The following is a 23,854-nucleotide window of genomic DNA, read 5'->3' as shown; positions in this document are numbered from 1 at the left end:
TAGTCAATACCTTCAGAATATGAATTGAAGATATATGAACTTTTCTGTAAATACATTCTACATTAAGGGATGTAATGTAATCACGGAATCTATAAAAATTACCTCTTATAATATTCTCTGTAAATACATTCTACAGTATCGTAATGCAATGGCAGAAACTGTAACTGTGATAGAGCTTTACATAAAGAAAATAAATAATTTACAACCCCAAATTACCTGAAAATTTCAGTTTATTAACTTAGTCACTCATAGGCAGTGACTTTTCTGGCAGGGGGAGGAAATGGCCAAAAATGGGCCATCTAAGATATTAGGCTGCAGAGAAGAAATGGAGAACCCTGCAGATTGTGGAACTCCTATTGATGGATGTTGAATTGAACTGTCAAGAAGGAAAATTGTAACAAGCAGAACTTTATGTTAACATATGTAACTACAGCTGAAATTATACAGAATTTTTAACAGCTTTTGGACAGCAATCTATGGGAAGACTATTATGACTTGAAAGTTCTCTAATGCCACTACATCCAGTCCTATGTAATATACACAATGAGCAGGATAAATGATTATGGGCACAAATGAACTGACCTGAAAGATAAGGATAAGGAAGATTCCACAGGGGGTTGAATTCTATTTCGATCAGGAGTAATTAGTGGCCAAAAAACTGGAACACAAGGTAAGCATGACACATTAGCTGCCAACACAAAACAGAAAAGAAAAGAAAACTTTCTTTTCCAAGAAACAATGTAGCTAGATCTATTATTATGACAACCAGAAGTATAAGAAACTCACACTTTCTGCCTTGAACAAGAAGTGTAAGGGAAATCAGGAATAATACCAACTTAATGTTTACTCGTCCACTATTAGTGCATCTAATCTTAAGATTGGTCTAGCTAAAGCCCACATCAGCCATATTCCTCTTACATGTTTCCAGGGATAAATGTTGTCAAGTGAACATAGAGAAATTCTCAAATTTCCCAGCATCATAATTAAAGAATTCAGTTGCTAGTTGACATACTATCACACATTTTTTTAATATTTTTGAATCCTTGATTACCATAATGCCATATAATTAAAGTGTTCAATTGTAATAAGTACAAAATAACAAAATTCAGTATGACCACTGTTAAACTATTAAAAGGTTTTAAAAAATTTTAAATTGGCACTCTGTTTTTGCGCAAAACAAAGAGCAAGCAGTCAATAGACTCAATACTTTATCTCAAATGCATGTCATTTTCATTTAAATGATATATTCTTTTTATTTTTGTCTACACTTTTTTTAAAGCATCATGTTGATTACTCTGCTTTTGCCTTCCCCCTCCCCCACAAAAAAATAAAATAAAATAAAATAAAATAAAAACCAAAAATAAAAAGACATTTAAAGATTTTATTTTTTCCCAGAAAGGGTAATAGAGAGGCTGATAAGCTTTGAGCAGCACCCATCTGACTGACAGAGAACAAGACAGAAGACCAGGAGTGTTTAACAGAGAGAGAGAGATCATTAGGGGATTTTCACATTGAGAGTGAAAAAAGATACTGCTGTATCAGGCCAAGAGAGAGAGAATAGACTAACTGATGAGATTCAAGCAGCATAAATCTGACTGACTCATAGTAGATTGGCCAAGAGATGGAGCAAATCGAGAGGGCAAGAGAGAAAATCGAGAGTTTGACTGTGTGTGAAAGAGAGAAAGAGAGCGAGAGAGTTAGAGAGAGACCATGTCTGATGTCCAAAAAATAAAAATAAAAACTCTTTTTTGTCCGGTGGACATTTGACGGACATGCATGCAATAGTGTCACAAGCATGTATGACATGTTTCAGACATAAACATGCAAAGGATTTTGTTGTCCATGCTTCTTAGGGTAAGATACTAAGATGTACCTTATACATGATGCTTTTTGTTTTAAGAATGTGCTCAGATGAACATATTTTCATTGGCTCTAAAAAATAAAAAAGAGAAAGAAAGAAGGAAGAACAGTTATACCTAGAAAAATTAGACTCTAAAAAGCTGTACATAAGTTAGCAGTGAAAATAAGCTCGCATTTTAAGCTAAAACAACAAACCCTAAGTGTTCTTAGGCATGCTTTTAACAAAAATGCTAGTGGAAGAGGGAGTATAGAAATATATTTTTCTTCCTCAAGGCAGAGCCCATTAATTAGAAGAAATGAACCCTAAGCATTACCTGACTGATCTGAATCATCCTTTAAACCAGAACAAAACAGCATGTCCTGCATAATGAAGAGCACATAATATCAGAAAAAAATACAATGTCTCACAGGGGAATAGAGTGCTTCTAGTACAATATACTGCTGAACAGTAGCCCTATAACTCACCTCTCCCATCATACCCCGAGAAACATTATGTAACACTTCTGCAGGAAACAGTTCCATTGTCAAACAAAAGTGAAATACATCCCATCCAAAACAAGTGGGAAGTGTTTAGTTGAAGACCAAAAAAAATGGATTGCAAGGAAGAGACCAGACAATCCACAGAACTACTATCAACCATTCCTAGAATCTAGAGAACTTTGCTCCAACAGAAGGCATTGCTATAAGATGCTTGATTTTAGAAAGAAATATGGATTGATTATTTAATAGTTGGGGGAGGGGGGATTGAACATGGATGTCTCCATTGGAACACCAAGAGGTGCCAACCAGTTGAGTATATCAATGGGAATCAATGGGGAATCTTAAAAAGGTCATATATTAACTCATTTTATAAGACAAAATTCTTGACAAAAAAAGGGCCATCCTGACAAAGGGTCATTACTCAATGCTGGTCCTGAGAGAGGTATGTTTGATATGGTTCTACCCTTCAGCATTTTGCAGGACGTGGCCACTCTCAAGACAAACTAGTGGACTTCTGTGCAACAGCTTGAGATTTTTAGGGCCTGTTTGGGTAAGCCTTTTTCGTCACTCAATTTCCATCACTCATCACTCATCACTCAATTTTTCACATCCGTTTGCCTTCATCACTCAGTTTCCATCACTCACTATTTTTCACACTATTTGGAGGGCCCACGCCTGTCACAGTGCAGCTTTTTTTTCTTTTTTTCTTTTTTTTTTTCCACTAGCAGCTTCTTTTTTTTTTTTTCCTCCTGGGTTGGCTGTTCGGTCTGGGTTTTTTTTTTTTTTTTTTTCACTAAGTTTGGTGAGTCTAGGTACTAAAGAAAAAAAAAAGAAAAGAATAGAACAGAACAGACGAACCAGTAAAAAAAAAAAAAAAAAAAGGTGGTCAAAAGTTGCGGCCGTGGGTCCCTCATGTGTGTTTATTTACGGAAATGCCATTAAGTTATGAGTTATGGAAACTGAAAACAGCCTTTTGTTGTTTTCAGTTTCCATAACTCATAACTCAAAAATCAGAGAATTGAGTGATGGAAACAGAGTTATCGTTTGGCCAAACAACCTTTTTGCTATGGGTCCCACCATTTTTGAGTTATGAGTTATGGAAACTGAGAATTGAGTTGTGGAAATTGCTTACCCAAACAGGCTCTTATATTCCTTTTTAAAGTAATAATTTTTATTTTTTTTTAAAGCCATCCTGACCTGCATCTGACAAATTTCCAAAACCATATGAAAAGGCTTAGATTTAACTTCACACGGTCAACCGATATAACCAACCACTCCTATATGTTGCAATGACAAAGGGTCAGCAACAGGGAGGGCCATCCCAGACCCTGATTAGATGAACAAAATCTCCGGCCAAAACAACCAAAAACAGAAGTGGGACTGGGACTGTTCCAGTGGGGCCAAGGAAGCAGGGCAAGCCCTGTCAATTAGATAAAGATTTTGGCATTGACCAGAACAAGGGAAGACACTCGAAGTTACATGTGTAGCTAACATAGAAAAGAGGGGTGACTGTAAGTGGAGAAAAATACTACTATCACTTTCTCCATTTAAGTGTAAAAGTAGACACCAATGTGCTAAGATACAAAATACAGGGGGCATAATAGTGTTTACCTAAGTTTGAAGCACTGGGCTTCACAGCCAACGTCAAGCCAAGAAAACAGTCCTCAGGTTCATGACCAAAGCCCCATAAATTCAACTCTAGATTAGGCTTTGCTCCTGAAGGATAGTGCAGGAGGAAAAAATTAAGTTAAAGTTGAAAATATTAATATGAAACAACATAATAAAAAATCTGAGGAAATTAGAATTGAGCATTATAGAAATTTAAAAAGAATAAATAAACAAATAGCCTTTACCAGTGTTGCTCAGTTTCAGCTCAAGTGGATCACGAAGTGGATAAGGAACCCAACCCACCTATGCAGAACATATTAATACATTAAACCAATTTTATAGGGTAGAAAAAGAAGACTTGAGAACGTATATTACATGGAAAAAAGGATGTTGTAATGCTTCATCTGCAGCTGGCCTCTTTGAAGGGTCCCATGAACATAGTCGCTATGGACAACCAAGAAGAAAGGTATCAGATATCATATCACGGTGCTATTCACTAAATTCAAATGTAGTCAACAAATTTGATTGTAAAAATCATAAGGGAAGCATGCTTTATCAACAATACCCACCAAAATCAAGTCAATAGCTTCTGAACTAGCATTTGGAATGATATCGGAAAGGTTTGCGGCTGAAATCTACACAAAAGAATGAATGGTAATTTAAATTTTTACTTATAAAAAAAAATGAATGATAATGAGAGAGACAAACATATGAAAACACAAGAAATTGAACACCAGTCCAACAAAAGCTTACCTCTTCATAACTAAAAATGCCGAGTAATCGAGAAGTGTTTGTCCCTTCAGGGAAAATAGTCAGGTCCGGCATACCAAGTATATTGCATATCTTACACAATTGATCTATTTCACTGCCCATTGAAGAAACTATGTTATAAGGTGTCAGTTTTTAAGTTATCATAGTTTCTCTTATTTCAAAAGTTTAGACTGATATGGAACATCAGGCAGTTCTGCAACCTCTTATGGTCTGAATTAATATTAAAAGTAAATCAGAAAATAGAATTCCCCTAAATATCCAATAAAACACAGTATATAATTTTTCTACAACATAAATACATATGTACATACACACATATATGTATAAATAAACAACAATAGGGTGTGGCCCCATTTATATTATTAGGTCAGCTGTTTTCACCTACGTTTGGGAATACTTTTATATTCAAACCGTCCAAGTAAATAACAAACCGTAAAGGTGGACATCTGCTGAACTTGGCTTGAGCAAATGGAGCACAGAATGATTCATATTCTTACAACTATTTTAGTGGTAAGTAGCATTGCATGTATAAGCAAAAAAAAGGTGCATCTACTCTTTTACAGGAAAATAGGGTATAGTATATCTGACCCAAAAATTTAGCAGACTTTGCTGAGATGGCAAAAATTGTTCAGGTGATGACCCTTGTGATGTAAATATAGTAGGCATACAGCTCGCTAGACAACTTCCTGACTTTCTCTAACTTATTATAATGCATAATTTTATTTATTTTTTAAATCATCCCAACAGCATGCAGTTCTGCTAAAAAATCCACATGCAATATATATGCATAGCCTTTTACGGGGTAGGCAGAAAGCCACAGCTGGAGTCATGCCTAGAAAATGCTGCCATTTGTACATTAACTTATACCAGCAGGCTGTCAAATACAAGAGTGAAGGAAAATTCAGTTAAAGCCATGGACAGGAATGACAAAATATTTTAAATCACCAAAAACTATATCAAATAGAGTAGAAAGATTAAAAGAAGGGATTGATTCTTTTTCTAGAGAAAGATTATTATTGGGAGATAAAAGAGCTGCATCAGCACTTGTTGAAAATACAAAAAACTGGAGCAAACCAACATAAATCAAACAAAAATGATCAAGCCTCACCATTCCCATTATTAACTTTACCCATACCAGAAATTCCAAAACAATTGGTTAATGGTTACTACTTACTATTTCACCAGTCATCATCACAAGTTCAAAACTTGTAACTAATTAATCACATTAATCATGAACATAGTCTACTAATATTTGGACATTAAAATTCTAATTTGTTCCTTTAAGGATACAAAAATGGAAGACAATAATCTTCGGAGATAAAATCACCTTTTACCAGGGAAAATAGGGGATAAAGTGAAAAGCTCAGCCAGTATCGCCCCAGCTGCCCACATGTCTGTACACATGTTAGTTTGTTAGTCATCATTCAAATAGGAAAACAAACCAAGAACCAGTAACCAGAAATTTAAGTATTCCAGGGATAATTAGGCTCAAACATCTTTTCAGATAAATATATGTGTTAAGGGCATAAGTGTCCATTCAATATAAGTGAAAAGATCATGGCCACAACAATTTAAGCTCTAGGCAACAAAAACAGCCATAGAAGAATCCTAATCCCCATGATGTGTTTTGTCGTCGTCTTTTAATTTAAAAAAATAAAAATGAGAGAGAAGGAATGAATAATTTTCATTTAGGCTCATTTTGAAGCTTCTAATGAGTTACCAAGTTAATTGAGAGACAAACTCAAAAGAGCAACTCAGCACTCCCTTTCTATATCCACACATTCATATATCTTTTTTATATTTATACCTATATATATTGTGTATTGTGTATTTCTATATCAGAAACCTAGACATTTAATTTCTTTTCTTAAAAAAGCAATCCATTATACCATGGCATTTAAAGAATAAAAGTTAGTATCAATAATGCTTCCCCTAATTGATCAACATGCCAAAGGTCATTTAGTGCAGCTAAAATTACAGCAGGCATGTTAAACCTGTAGATAAACTGAAAATATGCTTTTCTTTTCTCTTGTAAAGCCAGTAAGTTTGGGTTTAAACTTTAAAATAAGTTTGATCATCATATTTAAGGAACACTATATTATTTTCAATAAATGTTTGTGTCACAATGACTGGTTAATGTTAGTTTAAGTTGAAAATGTAATAATTCAGATTTATGGAATTTTAAAGAATATTACAAATGAATTATCAAAATAAGTTAAGTTTGGTTATAAGTTTCAGTCAAGTGGAACACAGGCTTAGGAAATCAACCCAACCCATAACCAGCCTTTGTATGAGAGAGAGTAGCTAAACACTTTAAAACAAAAAGAATAGTAGCTAAGTTTCTGCTGAATCTGCAATGAGTTTGGAGATAAACATGCTTACCAACTGCAGGAGTGTAGGACGAAGACTGCAACAGAACTTCCGGTGCCCGGTACCTAGCATATGTACAAACCCAAATTAAGATTGCCGATAATTCCCAACTAAAAGTGTAAAATTTAACAGAATAATCATTGTGCAAGCACACACCAACAGAGAGAATAAATAATTTGATATGACTCACCACCGTGTGGAAACATATTCAGTATAAGGACCCATTGATGACACTTCTCTAGCCAGTCCAAAGTCAGCAATTTTTAGAAGGTCATTTGTCACCAGCAAATTTTCTTCAAGGAAAAAAAGGTCTCTAATTATTTGTGTTACAATAAATTCATAAAATTCTTCACAAAGACAAAAAGAAAGATCTTAAAACACAGATGGATGAACACACAACTAAAAGTATGAAGACATGTATTACCAGGTTTTAGATCCCGATGAAAATATCCATCTCTGTGCATGTGATTAAGTCCATGCAGCAATTGAGACATAAAGTTACGGATCTCCTCTTCTGAAAAGGATCCTTGTCGGTCTCTCATTAGTTGGTAAAGATTACAATCCTGGAGAGATGAAGTCCAAAATCAAGCACTAACAGAAAAGGTAAAAAAAAAAAAAAAAAAAAAAAAACAATGGAATTTAATTGGCCAGGCATTCATCCAATCTTCAAAAGCATGAGATTGATGTGCATGAAAAATTATAGGACAGAAACATGCTTCTAGAAATTATATCTTGCTATATTATACTTGCAATAATGGAAAATATTTCATAGGAAAAAAGGCAGAATGAAATATTATAATACAATTATTTCATAGGAAAAAAGGCAGAATGAAATATTATAATACAATTAAGTGAATCGGTGCATGCTAAACAAATTAATGTTGGCTAGGGAAGGATCTGAGAAACCAGCACTCAATATAATAAAATTTTGAATTGAAACCAAGAAATCATCTTTTGAGTGGGAGAAAAAATTCATAATTCATTCAATCTCTTTTGTGTGATTATAGATATATTAGAAGAAGCCAAAGTGAACTTAGATAAGTAGTTATAACATTTTCCAAGACAATCATGTCACTCAAAGTCTAAATGCATCCAACTTTTGACTGCATGCAATTTGTTACTACCAATGAGATTCATATTTCTACGATTTGATTTTATCAAAAATAATTATGTTTATCACATCAAATTTTGTTTGAAGTAATCAGGAATAGGAACCTTATCAATAAAAGTTGTACTGACAAACATGCTTGAATAAAATAAAACAAGCATATATCATGCACCATTGCCATTGCTCAGTGGAATATATTTAACAACATCAGAAGACAGGTTCTGGTTTCCTGGGATTTCTGCATAAAAGTCACAACATAAAAATGACTAAAAGAGGAAAAAATACCATCTTACCATGTATTCAAAAATGAAGAAGAGTTCATTGTTTTCCCTGACAACCTCATTCAGTTTTATGATATTGGGATGATTCAATTTACGAAGAGCCTGCCAAAGGCAAGGTTATCAGTAAAATATACAGACATACACAATACACATACATAATCTATACATGTGCATGTATGGAGCTATGTATGTACAATAATGCAATGTTTTATCATTCAAAATCACCACAGCTCCTACCCTGAGTTCACGTAACTTTGTGTGTTCTTGCCAAAAGTAAAACTTTCTCTTCAATTTCTTGACAGCAACCTGAGATCAGAAACATCAGAACAGAACCATAGAACAATGGAAAATTTTTAATAAAAAAAAAAAAAATGGCCAAGAGAACAATACTTTCTAAAATTCTAGAAAAGGTGAGATAGAATAACAATTCAGACTGATGGTAATATTGTTAAACATTGGAAAAGGCAACATGAAAACTACCCAACCATAAATTCATAGTTGAAAATCTCACAAAATTTTTCTAATTTAAAAACACAGACTGAGTATCTAACACTTATTAGTTAGTACTTTTGCCAAAAGAACTCTGACAGATGATATGACTAAAGCTCAGAATCCCATGATTTACAAAAGCTCTTTGCATATTCGGCAACCACAAAAGAGACTCTTTTGCATATACAAGAAAACAGAATGGTAAAAATATAATATTCCAAAAGTAAGGAAAGATAATCCATTACAAAAGACCTTAGTAAAAATATAAATAGTTAAGAAGTATACTAAAAGTATATTTATATAATGTTGACTTGTAAGGACATGCTTACAATCTCGCCTGTTTGCTTATCCCAGGCCTTATATACACTACCACAAGTACCATCTCCAAGCTCTTCCAAAATTTTATATCTGGAAAACAGAAGCACAGCATTAGGCTCACCAAACTGGAGAAAAGAAAATAAGAATTCGAATTTTCAATCATACAAAATCCAAAGCATAACCAATGAACTAACCTTTCCATAATTACAGGTGCAGAAAATTGTAGTCAGAAATCGTTCAATGGAATTCAATCAACCTCCATACAGAGGTGTCTACACTGTCAGCACAGTGTCTGAAACTAGCTTCTAGAGATTTTATAGTTCCACAACATAGCAAGGAGCATTTGATGTCATAAAAAATCCACTTTTCATTATAGGAGCGATGGAAAACCAATGAAGAATCTATCAACATGTTGCAAACTTCCACTGGAACTCCAAGCATAAGATGGCCACGTGTCAATATTAATCCATTTTGTTTTACATCTACATCACATATAGCCCATCTACAAACAACAACAACAACAAAAAAGGAAACCAAGCCACAATTAAATGATTACTAAAATTAGTATAATTCTCAAGACCCACAACACAAAAGCAAAGATAAACTATTTAAGAAAATGGTAAGACCTAACAATTCACCAAAAAGGACAACCAATTTGAAGGATTCTCCTCCAACCCATTACGTTTCATGGCCATTCAAATGACCATTCACGTCAACTTTAATCACATGACCGATTAAATTTTTGTAACAAGTCACAAGACTACTAAAAAATCCATTTGAGTAAAAACACCAATGGATGATTATTTGAATTGTCACATAGTCATTTGAGTAACAACTTCTCCCTTTGATTACTACAGAAACAAAGCGGAAGACACCAAAACGTCAAATTAAATCTCCTAAACCAAACTCTGACACCCATTTGGCCCAGATAAGTGGATTTTTTTTTTTTTTTTCATTTCCTTATATTCTTGCTTATGAGTTATGATACAAAATTTTGATATCTTTTCTAATTTTAGCTTTAAAAGATTTATGATTGGAATTAATCAGAGGCAAATCATGATCCCATAAATAAATAAATATAATGTTTAATATAAGGAACATTTTAATATTAAAACTATTTCTAAAATTAGGGATTTAAAATTCGAAATTATATGCAATACAGTCAGAATGTCAAAATTATCACCCACTAATTTCAAGCTCATCTATTAAAAAAAAAAAAATCTTTCATACTCAAGATCAAATTAAAATTAAAACTCTAATTCACTATAAATTATTAATTTTAAACATAATCAAACAGATTTAGTCGTCGAGAACCAAGCTAATTCAAGCAATTAATCACTCAAATTAGTCAAACACATATAAAATATACATATAATGATTAACATGTTTCATTTTTTTTCGTTTTCCTCCGTTTTCTCGAGAACCAAACAGAAAATCGAACCGCATTTTTGAATTGTCGATGAATCAGAGAGTCCGAGACACAAGAAAACCAAACAGAAAATCGCGAATTCAGAAATTTACAAAAAGAAAGAAAAAATCGAGAGAGAGAGAGATCGAAAGAGGTTTAGAGCGCGCTCTCACCTTTGATTGCAAAACCAATCGATAGACAAAGATCTGAGGAGCCAAACGTGCACTGAAAATCGCCAATGCGTATCACGAATTTTCTCGGAGAAAATAGAAACAGCGAGAAAGAGAGAGAAAACTTTCAGAGAGAGAGAGTGTTGAGTGCTTGTTAAGCCAAAAAGAGAGACAGAGCGAGAATTCTGAAGAAGAAGCGAAGGAAAAAGAAACCAAAGAAATATTATTTTAAAAAAATAATAATAATTTTTTTTTTATTATAATTATTTTTTTGAATGGAAAAGTAAAAGATTGGGATGTGTTTGGTACTTTGGGAAAGAGTCCCCTCACAAAATTACGATATTACCCCCAACTATTTTAGTATTAAATTGAGGTGTACTTTTAGGTTTGTTTTTCATTTTAAATTTCAAATTTTCAATTTGGCTCTTAGAGCCGGATTGGTTTGAGAAAAAAAATGAGTATATTCATTTTCAGTTTTTTTGGGAACTCACTATTAAAAAATTTGTTTAGTTTTGTATTTGTATTTAATTTTCATTTTTAGTATTCAAAAAATTATAGGATTTGAATATAAAAACTGAATACAACTTTTAGTATTTTCATTTTCTTGAAAATGAATACAATGATATTTTCGTAAAAAAATTAAATATGTGAGTTTTACTATCACTGATTTGTCACATCAAAAAATAGTCTCTCTCTCTTTATTTGTTGGTGGTTGTCATAAAAATAAATAAATAAATAAAGTAAAGGGGAAGACAAAGCAAAAAATGATACCAAACAAAAAAATAGATAGAAACAAAATATGAGTACAAGATTTAAGTATAGAAAAAAAAAATGAATGCAATCTCAACATAAACCAAACAGGCCCTTAATGATTGATTTCATTTTCATATTGATCTTATCTTTCATTTTTGTCAGTAATTTCGTTACAACAGGTATTATATGGGTGATATATCATAATGGAGAAACGGACAACACTTATTACGTATAGGTGATGTGTTTTTTTAATGAACAACACTTACTTCACATTTAATGGTAAGATTATTAACAGAAATGAACTTGCATTTATGGCATATCTTAATAGACAACATTTACCTAACACTTAATGTACTTTTTTTTAGAAGAACTTAATGGATTAGATTAACTTTTTTTTTTCTTTTTGAGTTTTGGGAATATCATTATTTATAGGTCTAAGATTCAATTCTATAAATTTAAATATCTAAATGATCAAATCTAAAATAGATGACAAATATGAAAACAAAATCAAACATAAAGAGTGGTAATGAAAAATTTATAAAATGTCAAAATAAAAACATCCTGAATTTTAAGATAAAAAAAATATTTTTTATTCTTTTTTTAATTAATTATTTAAAAGAAAAGTAAGATTAACGTATGCTTAGGGTGATCCCCCCAAAACATTAAGAGAGTACCCCCAAACAACTTTAAAATCATTTTGGTTCTGAATGACGATAGTGCCCTGAGATTGACGGTCGAATTATAGAGCGTCCGATGTGGGACGAAAGCGTTATTAAGTGATTAGTGTTTGGTTTTTTTGTCCAACAAAAAAGAGAGAGAGAGTTTGATTCATTTAACGTGTGGTTCGGACTTCGGACCATTTTTGACAGTGGGGTCTATGCTGTGAACCGATAAGGTACGAATTTTTCATACCTTTACCGCCAAGAGTGCAACGTGTATGGTATATCCAATTTTATATAAAGGATAAACTATACCGAGTGCTACAATTTTTCAATACACAGAAAAAGTTGAATAGAATATCGACCAAAAAAAAAAAAGTTGAATAAATTTATTCTTATATATAATAAATATTTTAATAGATAAAAAGTTAGATTGGAGCACTTACAAAATAAAAAAATAGCTTACCTAATTTAACTATAAATTGATGAATGCTTTCCAAAAAAAAAAAAAAAACTATAATTCGATGAATGAATATAAAATCTATTTTTTTTTAAGATGAAATATAAAGTCTAATATTAAGGTACCGTTTGGATCACGTCCAATGCGTCCACGGCTAGCGTTTTTGGCTTTTATTTAAAAAAAAAAAAAAAAGCAAAATGAATAGTATTTTTTGTGTGAACAGTAATTCAAAAATTATTTTTTTATTGTTTTAGTTTTCAGTTTTCAGCAAAATAAATGATATCCAAACGCATCCTAAGAGTTCATTCAAAAACAACTTATTTAGATGAAACTAAAAACATTTTACTAAAAGTACAGTAGATAAAGTTAAAAGGTAGCTGAAATAATATAGTGAGACTTATGAATATTACTACAAAGTGCAATGAAACCTATGAATAATAACAAAAATAAGCTAAATAATAAATAAAAAAAACTGGCTTTTTAACCCAATACCAAACGCAACTTAAATATTAACATAGTGCATTAGTGCTTGAATATAAATCTAATATTAACATAGTTTAGCACAGTTTATAACTATAAAAACTGAATTAAAATATATATATATATATATATATATATATATATATATATCTTAAAATAATGATGTATAATTCTAAATTTAGTAAAAGAAATTATATGGAAAATATGAGCTTTTAAACATATTATTGATCTTCACTTAAAAAGTTAAAAGTTTAAACATCAAGCATCTTTAGACACTGCACAACAACTTGATCATCATCATGAGAAGAGTTATATGGTTTTAGAGGAGGAAAGATGGAGCTTGGCATTGGAGGAAAGTTGGAGAAGGAAGGACAAGCTCGCTAATTGTACATGAGATCATACATCATCGGAAATGTGAGAGAGAGATTTTGAAGAATAAACAGTATATAAAAAGAATGAAAAAATAAAATAAAAAACAAAAACAAAACAAAACAAAACAAATTAAGAGAGAGAATATTTTTTTAATAAAGAATGAGAAGTAAATGAGAATGCAAAATGAGGCTATCTGTTTTTGGGATTTTCCTTTTAAACCCCAAAAATAGTAATGTAAAATAAATGTTGAAAAAAATGTATTTCCCATAAACCAAAAATTTGTCCAATAACATCAAATACTGCAAAACACATTTCACTTTATTGAAATGGATGTGCATTATCTTTTGAGATGCTAAATTCCACCTCCCATGTTTATCTATTCCTTTAAATACTAAAAGAATTAACATTTTGATGACAAACAGTTGCGCATTTACGAAAATAAACAAATATTTTTACAACTTTTTATATTACCCATCCATAAATCAAACTTATTACTTTTTTTTTTTTTTTTTTTTTGAGGGGGAAACTTATTACTTTTAAGTTGTTGATGGTGGTTTTCATGACATATTTTCTACAAACCCGATTCAACTAAGGCCAACTTTCCTGTAGGCTCAATTTATATATTTTATTTTATTTTATTGTTTTAAACATGAACCAAGTTTGTGTTACATATTGGACAAATTGAGGGAGTGTGATTGGTAGGATAAGGGTTGGTTTCTTTCAAATTTTTTGCATGAGCTCAACCCATGCATACTACCAAGTGAGCAAGGAACGCTTGTAGTACCTTAGGCTCATGAAGGAAGTCTTGTACCAAAATTTTTAACCTCCAAAAGAGCTCTTATGCTTCTGCTATCTATGGCCCAAGTTTTCTGTCATACCATTTTTTTGCCTAAAACACATAGCTGGCCCTAAGTGGCTAGCTTTGTCTGCTACAACAACCAAATGCAGCCTCCAGGGATTTGCCATGACTAGGAAATATCAAACCATGAATTTAGGTCACTTCATTTCTCAAATTATGTAAAAAGCATGTCAACCCTCTTACCCAATTAAAGCAAATTTGACTATATTCTCTTTGATTGATACCTTGGGGTTCAAAGTATCTTCTATTGACCAAAAACAAGTCACTGAGAACACCCTAAACTTAATACAAAAAAGCCCCAATCATATTCAAAACAAACTAATTACATTTTACCCTTACAGTTGAAACTTTAGAGTCCATTCATCTAGTAAAGATTCTCACTATTCTGAAGCTTAGGGACAAAAATATTGTTACAAAGGAAACTTTTCTCCTAAGCTTGCTAGATATAGAAACATTCTCTTATCGAGTATTTTAGGCTAAGTACTTTCCTACAAGCACAGTCCTTGATGCTGCTAAAGTCTCTTCAGGTCCTATGCTGGCAGGAGTAGTATTATTCAAGCAAGAAGGTAATCTTAGAAAGGGTTTTGTGGAGAACAGGTGAGAATTTATGAAGAAAATTGGTTACTAAGCGAAAATTAGCATAGAGTGATCTCCCTCACTGTTTTTACTACCTCATGCCCTCATGATACAAAAATGTCTTTTCCTATTAATAGAGACACAGGTTGGTGGAACTGTTGAAGAAGGAATTTCACAGGTGCTGTTGATACAGAAACTAATGTTGCTGTTGAGGAGTTATAAGTAGGGTGTTGTACTACATGTAATTTAATGTTAGGTAGATGTGCTGCAAGTAGTTTTAGTCTATTAAGTGAGCATTTGATGTACACATGACTTTGAAATTAGATAGTTAGCAGAGTTGGTTATTTTTCAATTAGTTTGTTAAGTACTATGTTGATGTATATAATCTGATGACAGTGATCAATAATATCTAGATAAGCATTTTGCATCACCTCTTTTTCTAATTCCAAGTCTTAATATGGTATCAGAGCTGAGTCAGCCCAGTGCTTAGCACATTGACTTCTTGACTAAACTTGTTTCACCTTGTTGGTTGATCTTCGAGTTTTCATCCTTCAATCTTTTGATTGTTCCTTCATTTCCTTGGTTCTTGATCTTTGTTGAAATCTTACTCTGAGATTCTTGAAGTTTCTGTAACCCTCAAAACCTAATTCAAGCTTTTCTTGAATTTTAATGTCTTCCGCATTTCACAACTTCTAATTCAACATCCCAAATTCCCATACCTGTTTGGGAAAAGCCTTCCAATCCTTATTATCCCCGTTCTAGAGAAAATCCTGGAACGATTCTTGTCAAAGTACCTTTCACTGAGGAGAATTACTCAACCTAGAGTAGATCTATCTTATATGCTCTTGATTCAAAGAACAAGACTGAGTTCATTGATGGCACTATTCGAGCTCTAACAGACACTTCAGATCCAATTTTTCCTACTTGGAAACGATGTAATAGGATGGTTCTTTCATGGCTTCTCATCTCCATGACTAAAGATTTGCTTTCCAGTGTAATCTACTTGAACACTGCATATCAAGTCTGGACAGATTTGAAGAATCGTCTATCTCAAGGCAATGGTCTTAGAGTTTTCGAGCTTTGAAGGATGGTAAGCAATCTTTCCCAAGACAATCTTTTTGTGAGTGCCTATTATTCCAAATTCAATATTGTGTGGGATGAATTAGTCAATTACAAGTCAATTCCTTCTTGTTCATGTGGAGTTTGTACTTGTGGTTCTGAGACTGTTTTTGCATGATATCAAGAAGAAGAATGTACTATAAGCTTTCTCATGTTGAAGTGGGCCATGTGTGGCTTGAATTGCCACAAGCCCACGTCCACTTCAAGTCGGTCCCTTTTGACTGAATTTCACAAGGAATAGCAATTCCAAAAGCAGCCGACTTTGACATATATATATATATATATATATATATATATATATATAATATTTGTAGTGTAGCCAAGAGAGATTCAAGAAAAATTCCAATTAACCTAGTGAGCAAGCCGCATGAGAGAAAATAGAGAAAAGAGAGGCAGTCAGCTTCTATTCTTATTTTTTCTGTGAGAAAGTGCTAGGGTGTAATTGAGATTTGGGTTTCTTGAGAGTGTTCTTGTGCACTATTGTATTTTTCCCTAATAATAGTGAAATCCCTGCAACTCCGTGGACGTAGGCAAATTGCCGAACCACGTAAATTTTGTCTTGTGCGTGTGATTGTTTTTTCTTTGGCGTGTGTTTTCTCTATTTGTTTTGTTTCTCACAGGTTGGGAATTTTGGTTAAATTCCCTACAACTAGTATCAGAGCCTAGGGTTAGGTTTGAGTGGGAGCAATGGCAGAGGAAGTAGGAAAGGCGTCTGGAATAGAAAAGTTCGATGGCATAGACTTTGGATTTTTGAGGATGCAAATCGAAGATTACCTTTATGGGAGGAAGTTGCATCTACCGCTTCTAGGGGAAAAACCTGAGGCTATGAAGGCTGAGGAATGGGATCTTCTTGACAGACAGGTATTGGGAGTTATTAGATTAACTCTGTCTAGGTCTGTTGCACACAATGTTGTAAAGGAGAAGACCACAGCAGATCTAATGAAGGCTTTGTCTGGTATGTATGAAAAGCCATCAGCAAACAATAAAGTGCACTTGATGAAGAAACTGTTCAATCCGAAGATGGCAAAGAATGCATCAGTAGCACAACATCTGAATGAATTTAACACTATCACAAATCAATTGTCGTCTGTAGAAATTGACTTTGATGATGAGATCCATGCACTAATCGTTTTGGCTTCTTTGCCAAACAGTTAGGAGGCAATGAGGATGGCAGTAAGCAATTCTACAAGAAAGGAAAAACTCAAGTACAATGATATACGAGATTTAATTCTGGCCGAGGAGATTCGCAGAAGAGATGCAGGTGAATCCTCAGGATCTGGTTCTGCCCTAAATCTTGAGACAAGAGGCAGAGGTAATAACAGAAATTCAAATTGGGGCAGATCAAAATCCAGAAATTCTAATCGGAACAGAAGTAAATCTAGATCAGGCCAACAAGTACAATGCTGGAATTGTGGGAAAACAGGTCACTTTAGGAATCAATGCAAAAGTCCTAAGAAGAAGAATGAAGATGATTCTGCTAATGCTGTAACAGAAGAGGTACAGGATGCATTACTTCTTGCAATAGACAGTCCACTTGATGATTGGGTTTTGGATTCAGGAGCTTCGTTTCATACCACTCCACACCGAGAAATCATACAGAATTATGTTGCAGGTGATTTTGGTAAGGTGTATTTGGCTGATGGTTCAGCCTTGGATGTTGTGGGTATAGGAGATGTTCGAATATTGTTGCCCAATGGGTCTGTTTGGTTACTGGAGAAGATTCGACATATTCCTGACCTGAGGAGGAATCTGATTTCTGTTGGACAACTTGATGATGAAGGACATGCAATACTATTTGTTGGTGGTACTTGGAAGGTTACAAAGGGAGCTAGGGTATTGACTCGTGGAAAGAAAACTGGTACTCTGTACATGACCTCAAGTTCAAGAGACATAATTGCAGTTGCTGATGCAAGTACTAATACAAGCCTATGGCACCGAAGACTTGGTCACATGAGTGAGAAAGGGATGAAGATGCTGCTGTCAAAAGGAAAATTACCAGAATTGAAGTCCATTGATTTTGACATGTGTGAAAGTTGCATCTTAGGAAAGTAGAAAAATGTGAGCTTCTTGAAAACTGGCAGGACACCGAAGGCTGAAAAATTGGAGTTAGTACACACTGATTTGTGGGGGCCTTCTCCGGTTGCATCCCTTGGAGGTTCAAGGTACTACATCACTTTCATTGATGACTCAAGTAGAAATGTATGAGTTTATTTTCTTAAAAATAAATCAGATGTATTTGAAACCTTTAAGAAGTGGAAGGCCATGGTTGAGACAGAAACAGGTTTAAAAGTAAAATGTTTGAGGTCAGATAATGGAGGAGAGTACATAGATGGAGGGTTCAGTGAGTATTGTGTTACACAGGGAATTAGGATGGAGAAGACCATTCCTAGGACACCACAGCAGAATGGTGTGGCTAAGCGCATGAATAGAACTCTCAATGAGCGTGCTAGGAGTATGAGGTTGCATGCTGGACTACCAAAAACTTTTTGGGCTGATGCTGTTAGTACTGCAGCTTACCTGATAAACCGAGGACCTTCAGTTCCCATGGAGTTCAAACTTCCTGAGGAGGTTTGGAGCGGTAAAGAGGTAAAGTTTTCACACTTAAAAGTTTTTGGTTGTGTTTCTTATGTTCATATTGATTCTGATGCTCGTAGTAAACTTGATGCAAAGTCTAAAATATGTTTTTTCATTGGCTACGGTGATGAGAAATTTGGCTATAGGTTTTGGGATGAACAAAACAGGAAAATCATCAGAAGTAGAAATGTGATATTTAATGAACAGGTTATGTACAAGGACAGGTCAACTGTAGTGTCAGATATTACAGGGATAGATCAAAAGAAATCTGAGTTTGTCAACTTAGATGAATTGACTGAAGGTACTGTCCAGAAAAAGGGTGAAGAAGATAAGGGGAATGTAAATTCACAAGTAGATCTAAGTACACCTGTAGCTGAAGTCTGCAGATCTTCCAGAAACATTAGACCTCCACAGCGTTATTCACCCACTCTAAATTATCTCCTGTTGACTGATGGTGGTGAGCCAGAGTGTTATAATGAAGCCTTGCAAGATGAGAATTCAAGCAAGTGGGAGTTAGCCATGAAGGATGAGATGGATTCCTTGTTGGGGAATCAGATATGGGAACTGACTGAATTGCCAGTAGGAAAGAAGGCTTTGCACAACAAGTGGGTATACAGAATAAAGAATGAGCATGATGGTAGTAAACGTTACAAGGCCAGATTAGTTGTTAAAGGGTTCCAGCAGAAGGAAGGCATTGATTACACAGAGATATTTTCTCCAGTTGTGAAGATGTCAACAATCAGACTAGTACTGGGAATGGTGGCTGCAGAAAACTTACATCTTGAGCAGTTAGATGTGAAGACAGCATTCCTTCATGGTGACTTGGAGGAAGATCTTTACATGATTCAGCCAGAAGGGTTCATTGCTCAAGGACAAGAGAATTTAGTATGCAAACTGAGAAAGAGCTTGTATGGCCTAAAACAAGCTCCTAGACAGTGGTACAAGAAATTTGACAGTTTTATGCACAGAATTGGGTTCAAGAGATGTGAAGCTGATCACTGTTGCTATGTTAAGTTTTTTGACAATTCTTACATCATATTACTGTTGTATGTGGATGATATGCTTATTGCAGGGTCTAGCATTAAGGAGATTAATAATCTGAAGAAGCAATTGTCCAAACAGTTTGCAATGAAGGATTTGGGAGCTACAAAGCAAATCCTTGGTATGAGAATCATTAGAGACAAGACTAATGGTACATTGAGGCTTTCACAGTCAGAGTATGTGAAGAAAGTTCTCAGCAGGTTCAACATGAATGAAGCTAAACCAGTGAGCACACCCTTGGGTAGTCATTTCAAGCTAAGCAAAGAACAATCACCGAAGACAGAAGAAGAAAGGGACCATATGAGCAAGGTGCCTTATGCCTCAGCTATTGGCAGCTTGATGTATGCTATGGTGTGTACAAGGCCAGACATTGCACATGCAGTGGGAGTTGTAAGCAGATTCATGAGTAGGCCTGGAAAGCAGCATTGGGAGGCAGTCAAGTGGATTCTGAGATATCTGAAGGGTTCATCAGATACATGTCTTTGCTTCACAGGTGCAAGTTTGAAACTGCAGGGTTATGTAGATGCTGATTTTGCTGGTGATATTGATAGTAGAAAAAGTACTACTGGGTTTGTTTTTACCCTGGGTGGTACAGCTATATCATGGGCTTCAAATCTACAGAAGATTGTTACTTTGTCTAGTACAGAAGCTAAGTATGTTGCAGCAACTGAAGCTGGAAAGGAGATGATTTGGCTACATGGTTTCTTAGATGAATTGGGTAAGAAGCAGGAGATGGGCATTCTACACAGTGACAGTCAGAGTGCAATCTTTCTTGCCAAGAATTCGGCTTTTCATTCAAAGTCAAAGCACATACAGACAAAATACCACTTTATCCGTTACCTTGTTGAAGATAAACTGGTAATACTTGAGAAGATTTGTGGATCTAAGAATCCGGCAGACATGTTGACTAAGGGTGTCACTATTGAGAAGTTGAAGCTGTGCGCAGTTTCAATTGGTCTTCTAGCTTGAGGACAGGAGGATGAGTTGCAGGGATGAGGGATTGTGTTATGGAGGTATTGTGGCTGATGTTTGCAGCTTGTGAGCCCTTAAGGGCTAAGGTGGAGCTAATGGAGGAGTTTGCTTGTGTAGCTTGATCAATTCAAGCCAAGGTGGAGATTTGTTGAAGTGGGCCATGTGTGGCTTGAATTGCCACAAGCCCACGTCCACTTCAAGTCGGTCCCTTTTGACCAAATTTCACAAGGAATAGCAATTCCAAAAGCAGCCGACTTTGACATATATATATATAATATTTGTAGTGTAGCCAAGAGAGATTCAAGAAAAATTCCAATTAACCTAGTGAGCAAGCCGCATGAGAGAAAATAGAGAAAAGAGAGGCAGTCAGCTTCTATTCTTATTTTTTTCTGTGAGAGAGTGCTAGGGTGTAATTGAGATTTGGGTTTCTTGAGAGTGTTCTTGTGCACTATTGTATTTTTTCCTGATAATAGTGAATTCCCTGCAACTCCGTGGACGTAGGCAAATTGCCGAACCACGTAAATTTTGTCTTGTGCGTGTGATTGTTTTTTCTTTGGCGTGTGTTTTCTCTATTTGTTTTGTTTCTCATAGGTTGGGAATTTTGGTTAAATTCCCTACATCTCATGGGTCTCAATGAGATTTTCGCTACAGTTAGAGGTCAAATCCTGTTGATGGAACCTTTGCCCTAACTAAACAAGGTTTTCTCTCTTGCTAAGAAAGGCAAAGAACGGTTGGTTCTAACCCTATTGCCATTGAGACTGCTGCTGCTCTCTTCTCAAAAGTTCCTAATGGTTTTAACAAAGGCAATTACTCTGGTAAGCCTAATGCCAAGAAAGATAGACCAATCTGTTCACACTGTGGTGTAACTAGGCATGTCATGGACAAGTGCTACAAAATCCATGGTTATCCACCTGAATATAAATCAAAGGGAAAGAATTACTCAGCAAACCAGGTTGCTTTCTCTCCCACTAGTTCTGCATATGGCATGGAAGAGTTAACCATAGTAGCACTTACTTCATCTTAGTGTTAACAGCTGATGACAATGCTTCAATCTAGACGTGGCAAAACAGACGGGTCGGATTCGGGCCTGGTCAATCAAGTCGCAGGTCAAAACGGGTCATTTTTAAATGGGTCAATCGGGTTGCGGGTTAATCAGGTTATGGGTCGGGTCGGGTTGACCTGTATTTTTAAACAAGCTTTTTTTTTTCAATTACAAAAACAAATCAATGACAACCTGTTTAGAGAGAATGAATAAAATCAATTAAGGAAATAAATTGCACTTAATGCCACTTATTAATATCCTTCCAATTCTGACAATTTTGAGCATGACAAAAATTATTTATAGTCATAAATTCATGATGGAAAAAGTCTTCAATGTTAATAGTTCACTGTCAAAATGCATATAATTACAAGTTTACAACTTCAAAAGGAGATAGATATTAAAACAAACAAAACAAGTAAGCCAACAAACCATCTTAATCAGCTTTACTAATGATACAAAGTCAATAAAGCTAGCTAATCTAAATATCAGCTATACAATTCATTGTCCTGCACCAGAGTATAGAAAAGCCACCCAGTAGTAGCTAGCAAGACCAGCTTAATCAGCTTTAAAAACCACCAAAACAGAATGGGTGTTAAAAGGGGAATCCTGCTAGTAAGCCAGAGTTTGCTTCTACATTCAAACTCCTTTATCAGAGAAGTATTTGCATACTTAAGTCACATGACACCACTTCACATGAGGACAATACTTCTATACATACTAGTGCCACTAGAGAGAGTGCCCATGAATCAAGAAAGAAATAAGCATATGTAACCATTATATATGAATCATGACCTATCCTTATCAATAAGTCTAGCACTAGTACAAAAGGTTTAGATTCTTGCTCTGTAAAAATTTAAATACATAATTAGCATGGAAAATCAAGATATTTAAAATAAATGTTTGATTTTTTTGTAGAAAGGTAAGTAATTCACACACATGATAGCAAACTTGTAAAAAGTATATTTTAAGTTTACATCACTAATAATATCATTCCCACAAACACAAAAAAAAAAAAAAAAAAAAAAAAAAAAAAACTACATGTCATGGGCCATATCTAGTTAGCGACCTTCTTAAGTGCACATGTTCCTATTGCATTTAAAATAATAGTAAAGTTAGATTACCTAGAAAGATAAACTACACAAAAAAAAAAAAAGATTTAAAAATAAACATAACATATTAAGTAAAGAAGAATAAGTAAATATTTTATAAGAATTACACCTCAATCTCAATCTACTCAACGTTGGTAGCAAATTCAACACTGCAAATATTCATACTTGCAAATTGTAGCTCAAGTTGGCCAATTTCGTCAGCATCTTCATCTACAATACAATATTTTAATATAACTTAAGTTACCATGAAAGCAAATCAATAAAGAATTAAAATTGTATAATTATGACTATAAATAAATTAAATTACCTTCAAATCCATATAGCCAACTTTTAGTACACAACGTAGCTTCCACATTCTCAAGTAAAAGATGTGATTGATACGGAGTAAGAATTTTTTTCCAAGTGCTAAAACTTGATTGAGAAGCAACAATGGTTATCAGAATGCTCATGAGATCCCGTGCCGTTAAAGAGAGCTCTGAAAGCCGATTGTAATTCTCTTTCCGCCAAGAGAGAACTTCCAAATACAAGTCCAATTGAGATTTTTTTGTTTTGGCACCACGACCACTTTCATAATGCTCAAATTCCTAATCATTAAAAAAAATTGCAATGAAAAATAATACCACACAACATTACAATCTTTATTATTAAAAAAAGGCAAAAATTACATTATTGTCCCTATATTTTCATGCGATTCTCACTTTGGTCCATATCTTTTATTTTCATTGCTTTTAGTCCCTACTAAGAAAAACGCCTTTCATTTTAATCTTTTCCATCAGTGCCCTAATGGCAAAGTCCTACGTGGCAGACCGAACTTTTAAAATAATAATAATAAATTTTATTTTGGCATTAAGAAATGCCATGTCAACATCTAAATTAAAAAAAAAAGAATTTATTAACTTTAACTAAATAAAAAAAATTAAAAAAAGAATTAAAAACCAAAAATCACATGAATTGAGATCTAAGTGTGTCCTGAAT

The 23,854-nt window shown here is 34.1% G+C and overlaps 1 protein-coding gene across 3 annotated transcripts; it reads right to left on the bottom strand.

The window, feature by feature from the left end:
- Positions 1–11,061, bottom strand: LOC126699038 (serine/threonine-protein kinase MHK). Of its 3 annotated transcripts, none has more exons than XM_050396586.1 (18): positions 10,867–11,060; positions 9,480–9,787; positions 9,297–9,375; positions 8,716–8,784; positions 8,491–8,580; positions 7,514–7,652; positions 7,280–7,382; positions 7,102–7,154; positions 6,047–6,113; positions 4,702–4,813; positions 4,518–4,583; positions 4,324–4,392; positions 4,194–4,251; positions 3,952–4,056; positions 2,326–2,363; positions 2,175–2,220; positions 583–658; positions 1–376 (listed from the first exon to the last, which is right to left on the bottom strand). In XM_050396586.1, exons 2-18 carry the CDS (start codon positions 9,485–9,487, stop codon positions 247–249), a joined length of 1,308 nt encoding a protein of 435 aa, XP_050252543.1. In that variant the 5' UTR covers positions 9,488–9,787; positions 10,867–11,060; the 3' UTR covers positions 1–246. The 3 variants fall into 3 exon arrangements, 2 of the variants coding, with proteins under 2 accessions (XP_050252543.1, XP_050252544.1); XM_050396587.1 differs by having other exon boundaries at positions 2,326–2,360; XR_007646674.1 differs by lacking the exon at positions 2,326–2,363 and having other exon boundaries at positions 199–376; positions 10,867–11,061.
- Positions 11,062–23,854: the final 12,793 nt, after the last annotated feature.

The sequence above is a fragment of the Quercus robur genome, chromosome 9 (assembly GCF_932294415.1).
Source record: "Quercus robur chromosome 9, dhQueRobu3.1, whole genome shotgun sequence".
Taxonomy (NCBI): domain Eukaryota; kingdom Viridiplantae; phylum Streptophyta; class Magnoliopsida; order Fagales; family Fagaceae; genus Quercus; species Quercus robur.
The sequence above is the reverse complement of the archived record's forward strand: the minus strand, read 5'-3'. Positions and strand labels throughout refer to the sequence as shown.

Excerpts from the sequence above, each read along its gene's own strand:
- LOC126699038 (XM_050396586.1), bottom strand. Across the intron at positions 4,393-4,517 it reads AAGCTATTGACTTGATTTTG|CGACTATGTTCATGGGACCC; the intron begins GTGGGTATTGTT and ends GGTTGTCCATAG. Across the intron at positions 4,252-4,323 it reads TACAACATCCTTTTTTCCAT|GTGGGTTGGGTTCCTTATCC; the intron begins GTAATATACGTT and ends TGTTCTGCATAG.